A 13,163-nucleotide genomic window follows, 5' to 3' on the forward strand; every position below is an offset into this window, starting at 1 on the left:
ATCATCTATAGTCACACATCTGTCTGGTTCCCAAGTGTTTGGTGACTAATCCAAGCTTTAGATCACTTCCACTTTGCCACTCTGTCAAGCTCATTGCAACATCACCAGTCTAGTGCAACTATCATTCTGCCTGTAGCAGAAATATCGCCCAGCATGTGCACAGTGTGAGACGAGTGTATGATAGTCTTGGTCTTTCAAATCATACATCAGTGCAGTGACTCAGAGCGTCACAGGTTATACAAAGGATGATGTTGTAACAGCTTGAAAAGATGAATTTCCCCAAAAAGAGTGTCTGTGACTTCTTTGCCTCCTGTTTTTACTTCTACTCCTGTATAAGGGCTCATGCTTAGGTGGCAACACTTATTGTACTGAAGGCAACTTTAGACTTTGAGGATTGCAGCTGAAGAGGTGTTTGGTAGGTGTAGTGTTAGGAAGAGGAATGTGGAAGGACATTTTTGGATTTTGCCTAAAGAAAAGGAGGGAACATAGGGTGATTGTGTGGTGTCAGTGGCACTTTTGAGTTTATCTGTTACCTGTTAAACAAAACGAGAAAACTCAAAATGACAATATACTAACATATGCCAGTGAATACCATTATCCCTAATGCTAAAACATCTGCATATTTTTTTGCAGATCCATGGCACTAGTTTCACTAGTGTAATTTAAATTGGCTGAAGTTGCTGTCTTATGTTAGCTGTAGTGATGAAGTGATGAAGGACATTAATAAAAAATCAATCAGTGGTAATAAAGTGAGCCAGTGCTAAAATAAGAAGTGTAGCAATAGCTGATCAGAAAATTACTCATCTGTAGTGGAAATATGTTCTGATAGTTTAACAGTGAAGACAAAGAGGAACTAAGTCAGTGTGCAGTGTGAAGTCACTGTATATTTCCTGATCTACAGTCACAGCATCACTCTGAGAACGGACGAAGCAGCTTCAGAGCTTTTTCACGGGAAGCTGCAGAACCAGAGGTGAGTCCTGATACTTTCTCATTCTCACATCTTTAATTCTTCTACTGTTAGGAAAAAAATAGATGTTTTTAAACCATCCTCACTTAAAGGACAAAAATAATCAGCTTGCTTCTGCCAGTGTTCAGGAAACCAATGTGAATATATGATTACAAATGCTCTTTTGACTAAGGCTGAGGGTGTCCTGGTGCCAAGTGCACTGACAAACAACCTTACCTTAAATATGTTGATAATGTTTGAGAACATTCATTATGATCCATGGCACTAATTTTGCTGGTTTCATCTGTCAGTGGAACTTAACTTGAATGGTCTGCACCTACTGTCTCAAGGAAATGAGCATATATGTCTGTCTCTCCTGCTGCTTTGAGCATGTACATGACAAAACAATTTCCCTCGGGATGAATAAAGTTGTTCTTATTCTTATTATTCATATTCTTATATAGAGAATATAGAGAGAAACAGTTTGTATATGTATGTATATATATATATAGATATAGATAGATAGATAGATATAGATATAGATATAGATAGATATACATACATATAAACTTTACACAAAAGTGGATAAATTTGTGTTTGGTTGAATATTTCTTTGGATTCAGTGCTTCTTGGCAATGAATCCAACATTTATTTAACACAACAAACTAAGAGAGTTGGAGGTGAATCATTTCAAAAATGAACTGGATTTATTTTCAGTGCCAGATCAATGGTTGCCCCCCAAAACATGACATCATCTTTGGATGAGACATCCATGAACCCTTACTTTATAGCGGTCTACAGTCTGGTGTTCCTAGTAAGTTTAAAATTATCAAATTGTGCTCTGTTAGAAATTGGTATATGTGCCGGCGCATGTACCAATCCTTTTCTTTTCCTTCCAATCTGTCTATTTTCAGGTGGGTTTAATCCTCAATGGCTTTACATTGAAGGTCTATCTTTGTCGAGATTGGCCTGAGGTATCCAACAGCTTGATGATCTACTTGAAGAACCTGACAGCTGCTGACTTCCTGCTCTGCCTCTGTCTGCCACTCCGCATTACCTACTATGCCAGCAGCTCTCCCATCATTCGTAGGCTGTACTGCAGCTTTGGAGCTTCTGCCTTCTTCCTCAACATGTATGCCAGTATACTATTCATGGGGTACATCGCTGCCAACAGGTAAGGAACCTTTACTTATTTAAGGCTGTAGTTAACGATAATGTAAAAACTAGATGGAGTGGTTAACCACTACAATGTGCTCCAGACAAAAGCATGAATGTATGTTTTTGACTTAGCTGACTTCTTCAGATTAGGCACCTTTGTGACTGATTAGTGAAGTTGTATTCTGCCTATTTCTCGTCTCTCTCCAGGTATCTAAGGATCATCCATCCTTCAGGAACTCACATGCTGCAGACAGTGCAAACTGCACGAATCATCTCTGTCATCACCTGGGTTTTTGTCCTGGCTCCAACAGTCATCTATGTTATCATTTTTTTCAGCTCCCAGAAACCTCTGACCTTTAATCCTAGCCGCTGTGTTCACCTGTTTACTCCATCAGTCAGCCTGTTGTTCAGAATAATCAACACCTTCTCTGCCTTCATCTTCCTCTTGGTCTTCATATCCATGGTCTTCTTCTACTACAGCATCTCCCGCAGAGTGTTGCAGGCACAGCAGAGTCAGCTGGCCTCCTCTGGCTCTGAGAAGCTGGTGAAGTCTCGCAGAAACATGTTGGTGCTGGTCAGCATCTTCTGTGTTTGCTTTGTCCCCTATCACCTGGTTCGTGTTCCCTTTACGTTTCTGTGGAGCGATGACTCCGTAGGTCCAGTATTGTTCTACCTGAAGGAGGTGACCACCATGGTGTCAGTTTTCAACATCTGCCTGGACCCTCTTGTTTACTTTTTCCTCACCAAGACTTTTTGGGACAAGGTCAGAAAGGCATCCTGGAGAGCCAAACATCCGACTAGAAACGAGGTTAATGAGAGCAGGAGGGACAAGCTGGACATCATTACATTAGAACCAGTGACTTCAACCAGTTAGTTGTGAAAATGTACATTTAGATTTCAAGTTGATAAAATCAGTGTCATGGACCTTTATCCTCGCAAACCACAATTCAGAAATCAAAACAAAGCTAAAGTCAACACAGAAACATTTCCACAGAGACGGCATCAGTGTTTATGTTTCTAGTTTTCAGGAATGAGCCCAAAGGCTGATTTGGTATGAATGAACTGAACCATTCAAATGTTGTTCATATGGTTTAGTATTACATTTTACGTTGCTGAGTATGTTTGCGAATTTCTAGTTTATGTGCTTTTTTTTATTGTTGTTTATTAGGTTACCTTTGTCTTCATCTATGTGTCCTTCGCTCCCTCTCTATCTGTTTGTCTTCTTTGCCCTTCAGCTCCTAGTCGTGTCCTATCTTTCACTCTCCCTCTTTTGTTACCATGCTTCCCCTCCTTGTGTTTCGTTCCTCTTCTACCCTCTATGTCATGTGAATCCATGTCTGTTTCTTCAACGAACCCAGTGTCAAGCTGTGTGTCTTAGTCTGCGGCTCAGTGTGTTTCCTGTTTTATTTTGCACCCTGTGTTCAGTGGGTTCAGTTTTGCTTCCCTCTGTCTCAAGTCTACTGCTTGTGTCCCCATCTGTTTCCATTTCCCTCCCTTCCCCGAATTTCAATGTAAGGAGGAACTTTTATCCCATTCAGCAGTAATTTGTACAATTCATAATGAAAATTAAAGAAAAGACAATGACTGAATTCCTTTTGCTTATAAATAAAAAAAAACAACAACATTTATAACCCATTTTCCTACTTTAGAGTTTTTCCACAAATATGTCAAAGTTGTGTTATGTAATGTAAAAATAAGTGTGTGCTTCATATTTTTGGCTTAATTAAAGACAAATGTTTTGAGGTTGGTGTGGTCAAGTCAAGTCGACTTATATACCTCGTTTGGCTCTCAGCAAAGGCGGTCGCACTTTTCCTCTCCTCCTTCCCCTATCTTCCCTGCTTAGCCGCTTATGTCCTTGTCTTGTCTCGTGCTTTTTTTTCTTCTTACTACCCTGGAACACTCTCTCACAGCCGGTGTCTAAAACCGAGATAACGGCTGTGTTGACATTGTTCCTCCCCATTCTAAGGCCACCTGGGTTGGCTGGCAGACTGTTTACTTAGCCTGGCAGGGCGAAGGACACTGTCTCCGCTGAACTATGGACACGCACACACATACACTTACACTGAAAACCACACACTTATCCCCCTCCCTTTCCAAACGCCTTCGATGCTTGTTTCCTGTGGGGGAACACGGCGGGTCTACGTGCCGCGCTGGATAAGATAGCGCTGTGCGAGGCGGCTGCTGGGTTGCTTCACATTGCTCCTTACCCATCACCCTACCGTGTGGCTTGTTATGTCTTCCCAATGTTGTGTCACATTTATGTGCTTTTTTTGTGCAGCGGAGTTTTTTTGTTTCCTGTTCTCGTGCTGTCCTACCATGGAAGCACAGCATGAGAAGGGGTCTCTTTTTTTCCTCTTGTACTTTCCCATTGTAATGTACATTTCAATGTTTTTCTCTCCAATGCTACCAATCTCCGACTGTATCCCCATGTGATGTCTGTGTGTCTATGTAAGGTCGGGGGGGGTCCCATTTCACTGCAGGACCCCCCTGCATGTGACGAATAAAGCCTTGATTGATTGATTGATTGATTGATTGATTGATTGATTTATTGTCAATATATACTCAAGTATGCAGTAGGGATGGGTATCGTTTAGGTTTTATCCGATATCGGTGCCAAACCGGTACTTTTGAAACGATGCCGGTGCTTAAACGGTGCTCAAACCGGTGCTTAAAGAATGGAGAACACAAAATTGGTCCAAAAACCTCTCATGTTCAGCTGTTTCTTTAGTAAAAAGATAACAATGTTAGCCTTTTCTGCAGCTATAGGGCATATATGGTATCACTTTTGGCTGGAAGCAGTGCTTAAACAATGGAAAAAACACAAACTTTGTCCAAAAACCTCTCATGTTTAACTGTTTTCCACTTTTTCTGCCGTCAAACAAGAAGACAGCCGCATGTAACTAAGACGGTGTTTGCTGGTTCACCTTACATGCATTAATGTAATAATGTGGTTAGCCTACTCAACGTAAATTACACAAGAACAACATTAAGCTACTCACGCAGAGAAGAACGGCTGCTGCTGCCATCATCATTTCTGCTACACTGGCAGGGCTAGGGGCCAGGACTCTCCTCTTCGGGTTTTTGAGGGATGTTGCTAACTCCAGGTCCGATAACAGGCACCACACCCGCAGTAGATGTGCACGGTGTGAGGTCTCGCAGCAAGCTATCAAATACGGAGCATTTCTCGGCTTTAAAAAAAACGCTATGCGTCGCCAGGTGTTTCATCGGATTTGAGGTGTTACCTCCTTTGACAGTATCACAGTATCAGCTTAAAGCACTTGTTGCAGGCTGCTGAGTTTGCATCTTTTGCTGCGAAGTACAGGCAGACTTTTGTCCGCTTCGCCTTGGGCATTTTCAATCTGTAGCACTGCTCTACAAGAACGTAAGTACCTGGACCCGCCTACTATCCTCGGAAACGTAAAATGACTGGCTAGAATCGAAAGTGTATCACAGCTCAGGAAAAAAAGCACTGAAATAAAGCACCGAAACTGCTTTTCGGTCTGGTTACTACCGTTTATGTCAGAACCGGTGCCATCATGGCACCGGACACCGGTACCCATCCCTAGTATGCAGTGTGACAAAATATTGTCCTCCTGGATCAAAAGTGCAAACTGTAAAACTAAAATTGAAAAATTAAAAATTAAATTATACATATATACAACTTTACAGAATACAGAATAAACTAAATATAAGTATAAAAGCATTGTACTTGAATAGAGATAGAGTAAGAATATAAAAGAGAATAAATACTTTAGTACATAGAATAAATACAATACACATGCAGAGTCGAACAGTGCAATACAGAATAGTGCAAGATAGTGGTGTGGGCAAATCTGACTGGTGAGTCACTTAACTTTATGACTGTGAGGTGCACTCACAACCTGCTGATGTCACACAAAATAAAAAATTGTCTTTCAAGTAAAAATCAAATATTCGCCAGAATATGGTTTGTAAGACTTATTGGTTGGTGTGGTTCCAGGGGGTCCCGGGGTGGGAACTGTACTGTCAGTACCCTACATCCTGCACCTTTTTCGCTTCTATGGTCTCTCTCCTGTCCCAGTGATTATATGGTGTCTGACCGTTGGCGGTTCTCAGTGGTGCAGCCAAGGCCAATGTGCCGACCTTGGCATTTCATTGGATTGCTGTGGCAGAGTGGGTAGATGCAACCATGCAAGGACTTTTTTTTTTATCTCACGTGTCATGTGTCTTTCCCAGCAAGTTGGAAAGAGCTGCCCCGTCCCTGCACTGTTATTGTCATGGTTGGTGTGGAAAAACAGGACTCGTATGCAGGACTCCTTTGAAGAAGACAGTGGATTTATTTACAGTGAGGCAAAGGTGCAATAGTTCCTCCTGGAAAGGTTCCCCACCCCCTGGAGGGGCCTAACTAAGCCACTGGCACCAGACCCTGTCAAGCAGCCACAGAGAATGAGCCGGTACATACTTGAGCACCCAGCCCCGGACACTGAGAACCACAAATGCACCGACGGCTAAGGGCATCAGCCAACGGCAGCAAGTATGGTTGCAGTAGATAGGCCTCCAACATTGTCAATTGAAGAAAAAGTTTCTCACTTGGAATGAGTCTGCCTCTGACTCTATGGTAGCTGGGATAGGCTCCAGTTTCCTCCGCAACACTGACAGGGAGAAGCAGAAGAGGAGGCATGTTGTTTTTGACAATAGGCATTCTTGGTGTTGACAGCTGTTAAGTTGGTTCAATTCAAGCAAAAGACACCAATCATTCCTTTTAGTCAAAGTTGAAGAGTTTGGTTTTAATGATATTGGGTGTAAAGCTGGACCAATGATGACAGAGAAAAACTTTTATTCATAAAAATTAGGAAAAGCTTGATAAAAATCCTCTCTTCATCCATTTCTTCTGGGAAATATAAATATACAAAATACAATACAATAAAACTAAATACAAGAGATTGTAATTCTGCTGGGATTTTGGGTGAGCTGTGGCTCAAGAGGTAGGGTGGATCATCTACCAATCACCTCAGTGTCAGTGGTTTGATCCTTAGGTATTTCAGCCTGCATGTTGAAGTTTCAGGTTTTCAAATGAAAATCAGTCAATGGTAATAAAGTAACTGAGTCAAAGTTCAAAGAATAAGTGTAGCAAACACATATCTATCTGGGAAATAACTTGTGACAGTTTAACAGTGAAAAGAAACAGGAAATACGTCAGTGGGGAGAGCAACAGTGTGGTCACTGTGTATTTCCTGATCTACAGTGATACCATCACACCATGAGAACGACTAAAGCAACTTTTCCTTCTCACAAAAAGCTACAAAATCAGAGGTGAGTCATGTTCATTTTTCATCCTCAAATCTTTTGTACTTCTCGTGATACAACAGACACTGAATAAAACCACTTTTAACCAGTCTTGACTGAAAGGACAAAATATGAAGGTGGATTCTGTGAGTGAACATTAAGTTAATCTGAATACATACTGACAGATGTCTTACTGGCTGAGGCCCATGGTGTCCTGGTGTCAGGTGAACTGATGAAGAACCTTATGCTCAAACATGATGATATATTTTTATTTGAAAATAAACTGTGATTAGCACATCATTATATTCAGAAAATATTATCAGGCGTCAAATACCTTTTTCTAAGCATTATATTCAGCAGCAGGACTGTACGGTGCATTACATAGAAAACATCATTAGACAACTGTTGTTGTGAATTTAATTTAATTGAACTAAAGAAAACACTCAGTAGGTTTATCAAAATTGCTGTCTACATAGTTTTTCAAAGCATACAACCTGTTTATCGCAACTAATCAGCAAGCTATGTGTGACTTTTCTGTGCACCAATGTCAGTGATAGCAAACAGGAAATGCATCAGAGTTTATGGTAGCGCTGCAGTCACAGTGTGTTTTCTGATTTACAATGATACCATGAAACCACAAAGACACAACGACTGAAGACGCTTTTCATGCTCTCAGAAAAGTACAGAGAGATACTTCAAATACAGGTGAGTCCAGCTGGTTTCTCAGATTTACAGAAAAACACGCAAACCGACCGTGTGTGTTGTAACACATCCCGCATGATGTTACTCAGCAATCAAATCATTTTATTTAGAGCAAGAGTGAGAGGAGACAAGATGTAGAAGTCCAAATTATTAATTCAGAAAAATAGGCAGAAATAAAGAGTTAAAGATTAAATTGTTTGCAATGTGGAATATAGTGAAGGAGGACAGCATGCAGGGGTTAACACCGCACAGCAAGAAGGTTCTGGGTTCAAATCCAGTCTCGGGTCATTCTCGGGTAGGCAACCTTTCTGATGACGAGTGCCATTTAAAATTTCCTCAGAAGTCAGTGTGCCATATGACTGCATTAGACATAAATTTAATAATGCTCTATATTAACAGTTACACACTATATAGAACCACTTTAGAGTATTATATTTGTTTGCAGATTTTGGCAGCTATCAGTGAATAGTTATCAGCTATTTTGAAAAAAAAAAAAGACTCGTTTTATCCATAACAGCAAATGAACTGTACAACAGAAAATGCAGATGCTATTTATGGTCTCCTCACTACAATGATAAGAAAAATAAACTGGGCCAATATGACATGTTTGCTAATACACATGTTAATATGATCTCTGGTCTCCCACTCAGAGACACAGGTCTCCGAGTGTCCAGCATTCAGACGGCTGCCTGAGGACACTCTTTGTGTGAGAGAAAATCTGCTCACACAGATATGTAGAGCCAAATACTGTCAATAAGGCCTCTTCAATGTTCTGAAGACAGTTAAACTGGGACCGGACCTCATACCACAGGCTGTACCCAGGGGAGTCTACACCAAGTCTTTATGGTTTACCGAAAATACATAAACAGGGTGCACCTTTAAGACCGATTGTCTGCATGATCAACTCTGTCACCTATAACATCTCCAATTTTCTGGCTTCGATCCTCAACCCGCTGGTGGGCAGCTCAGAACACCACATCCAGAACACCCTGGATTTTGTAGAGAAGGTGAGAGATGTCATTATGGAGGCAGATGAAACCATGGTCTCGTACGACGTTACATCTCTCTTCACTTGCATCCCAGTCACGGAAGCGTTGGAGGTAGTCCATAAGAGATTACAGGATGACACCAACCTCAGCAACAGGACCACTCTCAGCATCGACCAAGTGTGTTTGCTTTTGGAACTGTGTCTTCATTCCACCTACTTCACATACAAGGGTCAGTTCTACAGGCAGAAAGATGGGTGTGCCATGGGCTCCCCAGTTTCACCCATCGTGGCCAATTTGTACATGGAAGAAGTGGAAAAGAGGGCTTTGCTATCCTACCCTGGAACACCACCAAGCCATTGGTTCAGATATGTGGATGACACCTGGGTGAAAATCAAATCTCTCCCCCCCCCCCCGTCCCCTTCTGGCCACCTGTGCCTCAATTTTATTCCACAACTTAGACATCCACATTATTCACACTCTCATAACACACACATATATATAGGGCCTTGAGGGTGACCACGTTAACGGCGTCCAGTGGACGGTCTGTGTATTCAACCCTACCTCTGGCGCCGGTGCCCACCTCTCAATTGTAAATCCATGTAGACATTGAGGGTTCTCGGGAGGGGCCGTGCTAACACCTGCTGCTCTCTGGCAGCAGCACCATGCCCTCCCTTGTTTTAAATGCAACACGCAGCAACACTACACATGAGCGGGAGGAGGGAGGTATGGGGTCTTCACACACCCCCGTTCTCTACTAGCCATCGGGGCGGGGAGCTGGGAGGAAGTGTTGGCTGTCCGATTGGCCTCCCTGCTGCTGCGGAGCCTGGGGCGGTCTGCCTGCCTCCACCCCGGGGGAAAGGGTCACTCTTGGGTCTGGGTGCCGTTTCCCCCTCTGGGGATGAGGGTACCTGGACCCGGGGTATAGAGTATGTTTGGGGATATGATTGTGTGTACAGTGTCCATGTATGTCTATCCCTACGTTGGGTGAGTGCTGAGTGTTTGTATATGTGTGAATGAGGGTGGGAAAGCATGTTTGTGTCTGTGTGTGCCTGTTTGTCTGTGCCTATATGTCAGGTCGGGTCTTAGACTCCACCTACCTGGGAACACCCAGGCCCTCCAAGTGTGGAGGCCTATTTCCCCTCACCACACTCCCTGCCGGTAACTGATGCACTCAGGGGTCGGTGCATTGGTGGTTCTTGGTGTCCGGGGCTGGGCGCTCAGGTATACACCAGCTCACTCCCGGTGGCTACTTGGCGGGGCCTGGTGCCTGTCGCTCGGTCAGGCCTCTTCCGGGGCAAAGGGGGCCCTCGAACCTCCAGCCTCGGGGCCTGCGACTCGGTTCACTCTGGCACAGCTGGCTGCCGGCAGAGCCGGCGGGCACGCCAGTGCAGCCCCCTCTGGCTTCTGCTCCGTGGCTACTGGGTGACCCCCCTCGTCTGGGGATCTCCTCAGCCCTTCCCAGGAGGGTGGCACGGATGCCCCTCCGGTGGTACTCCTTGGGCTCTCGCACTCTGGGGCCTCTGGATGTCTGGAGCCTGGATCTCCTCCATGTCTGCTTCATGCCCTGGGGGACGGGGCTATGGCTCCCCACACTCCCTAGCAGACCGTTACATGGGGAAACCTTCTGTATACAAGCGCGCTGATCCACACAGGTGTGCACACAGGTGTTCACTGTTCATAGACATAAACTACACATTTCTTAGCTGCTACTTCAAAGCACATTGTGCGCTGTCTGTCCTGCGTGCTGCACAACAACTTTCAATATTTAGTATTTACTGCTGTTCACACTTAGCTAGATTAACGTGATGGTGTTGTGTTTAGTATGTTGCTTTGTTTTTGTTTGTTTTTGTTTGCTTGTCTTCTCTTCTTTTTTCTCTCAACAGGTGATCCAGGAGATTTTTTTTTTCTCTTTGTCTTTGTAAGTGCCCTTTCTCACTGTCCCTTTTCCCTTCTGTTTTTCTTTTCCTTCCTCTCTTTCTTTCTCTCTTTCCTATCCCCCAGTCATGTCTGTCCCATCTGTAACAACTGAAAATAAAATAAATAATAACAACAAAGTTTGATCAAATGGACCAATACGGCAATGCCATGATGATCCATTTGGCAAAATAAATCCATTTGGTATCCTTGTTGGTCTTCAGATAACAATTCTGATGGCTAAAGAACCAAATGGGACAGACAAAAAAAAGAAAAAAAAGAAAATCAAATCTCTTACTACATTTCACGGATCACATTAACTCGGTGGACCGGCACATCAAATTCACCAGGGAGGATACGAAAAGTGGCAGGTTAGCCTCCTTAGACTGTGAGATTTCCATCAGTAATGGGGGACATCTAAAAGCTGACGTGTAAACCTACACATACGGATCAGTATCTCAGGTTTGACTCTCATCATCCACTGGAGCACAAACTGGGTGTCATCAGGACGCTACAACACAGAGCGAACACCATCCCCACAGACACAGCGGCCGGGGAGGCAGAAGAACAGCACATCAAGAAGGCCCTGAGTAAATGTGGTTATCCCAGCTGGACTTTTGTCAAAGCTGGAAAGACACCTAAACAAAGCTCCATCCGATCCAGGAGAGAAGGACAACCGCAGCCCAAGCGAAAACCTGTAGTGATCCCATATGTGTCAGGAGTATCGGAACAGTTGAGACGCATTTTTTCTAAACACCAGGTCTCTGTGGCTTTTAAACCCCAAAATACGCTGCGCCAAAAACTGGTCCACCCCAAGGATCGGGTCCCCCGACAAAAACATAGTAACATAGTGTACGCTGTTAAGTGCCAGGAGGATTGCCAGGATTTATACATCGGGGAAACCAAACAACCTCTAGCGAAGCGGATGGCACAGCACAGAAGAGCGACCTCGTCAGGCCAGGACTCTGCAGTCTATTTACTCCTACAGGCCAGTGGACACTCTTTCAATGATGAGGATGTACACATCCTGGACAGGGAGGAACGCTGGTTTGAGCGCAGAGTCAAGGAGGCCATTTACGTGAAAAGGCAAAAACCATCTCTGAATCGAGGAGGGGGCCTAAGGGTACATCTGTCACCATCTTACAATGCTGTGATTGCAGCCATTCCCCAACTCTCTGTGAATGGTACTCATGGCCATTGATCAGTGGTCTTTGATCAGTGGGTTTTGGTCAGTGATTGTTGATCACTGGTCATGGGAATTTGCATAATTATGATTAAGGAACTGACCTCACAGCCCATTGTTCCTTCAGTGGGCTGGTTTCAGTCATTATGCAAATGTACTGTTTATAAGATTGGGGAAACCTGCAGTCAGCTGAGACTGAAGAAGTCACTTGGATGAGTGACGAAACGTTTCTCCCACATAACGCTACGTCCAGATGAACAGAATCAACTTCTGGAGACTTTTCTTTCTTATTCTCATTTAAAATATCTGGCTTTTATTAAATAATTATCTAAAGCTTACAACCAAAGTTTTTATCTGACATAAAATGTATAGAAATCATACATATACCAACAAGACAGTGTACACCACTGTCACAACAGCATTTGTTTTCATTCAAAGGCTTTATGGCTTTAATACCTGGTGGGCTGCTCGGGCTGTTTCTTTTGTCCCAGTCCAGCCCTGGACACGACATGCAGTGAATTAATCTGAGAAGGTGCATCAAAAAATAAATGGCCGCACCAGCGGTGCACATCACAAATCAGCTCGCATAGACACATTAGTTGTGCTGCTTCTTAATGACGGTATCTTAGCTAACAACCCCAACTACCAGATTCATCTTGTAATTGGCTAAAAATAACTTAGCCTACTGGTAAGAGGGACGTTGTTAGCTTTCCACATTCCAACACTTCAAAAGCTTCAGGAGCTGTCTGCTCAGCACAGCATCAGCACCACAGAAATACACGGATACATCCGTAGACTCGAGACACAATGCATTTTTGGGACTTTCAGGTGTATGGACCAATGTTTTATTTTCTGATCAAACCAGAAATCTTTAATGAGCAGCTGGATTTGTCTCGCATTAACTGGCTGAGTTGATGCCAGTTAATGCAACATCGAAGCAGCTGGAATCCACAGCTGTGCGTGTTCATGGAGCTTGCATTTTCACCTGCTGGACATCACTACCTGA

General features: G+C 43.5%; 1 protein-coding gene across 1 annotated transcript; it reads left to right on the plus strand.

Moving 5' to 3' along the window:
- The first annotated feature begins 1,691 nt into the window (after positions 1-1,691).
- On the plus strand, positions 1,692-2,978 carry LOC134623955 (P2Y purinoceptor 14-like). The gene is made up of 3 exons (XM_063468955.1): positions 1,692-1,760; positions 1,861-2,120; positions 2,312-2,978. The coding sequence occupies exons 1-3, from the start codon at positions 1,692-1,694 to the stop codon at positions 2,976-2,978; spliced, it is 996 nt and encodes a 331-aa protein (XP_063325025.1).
- Positions 2,979-13,163: the final 10,185 nt, after the last annotated feature.

The sequence above is a fragment of the Pelmatolapia mariae genome, linkage group LG3_W (genome assembly GCF_036321145.2).
Source record: "Pelmatolapia mariae isolate MD_Pm_ZW linkage group LG3_W, Pm_UMD_F_2, whole genome shotgun sequence".
In the NCBI taxonomy this organism is placed as follows: domain Eukaryota; kingdom Metazoa; phylum Chordata; class Actinopteri; order Cichliformes; family Cichlidae; genus Pelmatolapia; species Pelmatolapia mariae.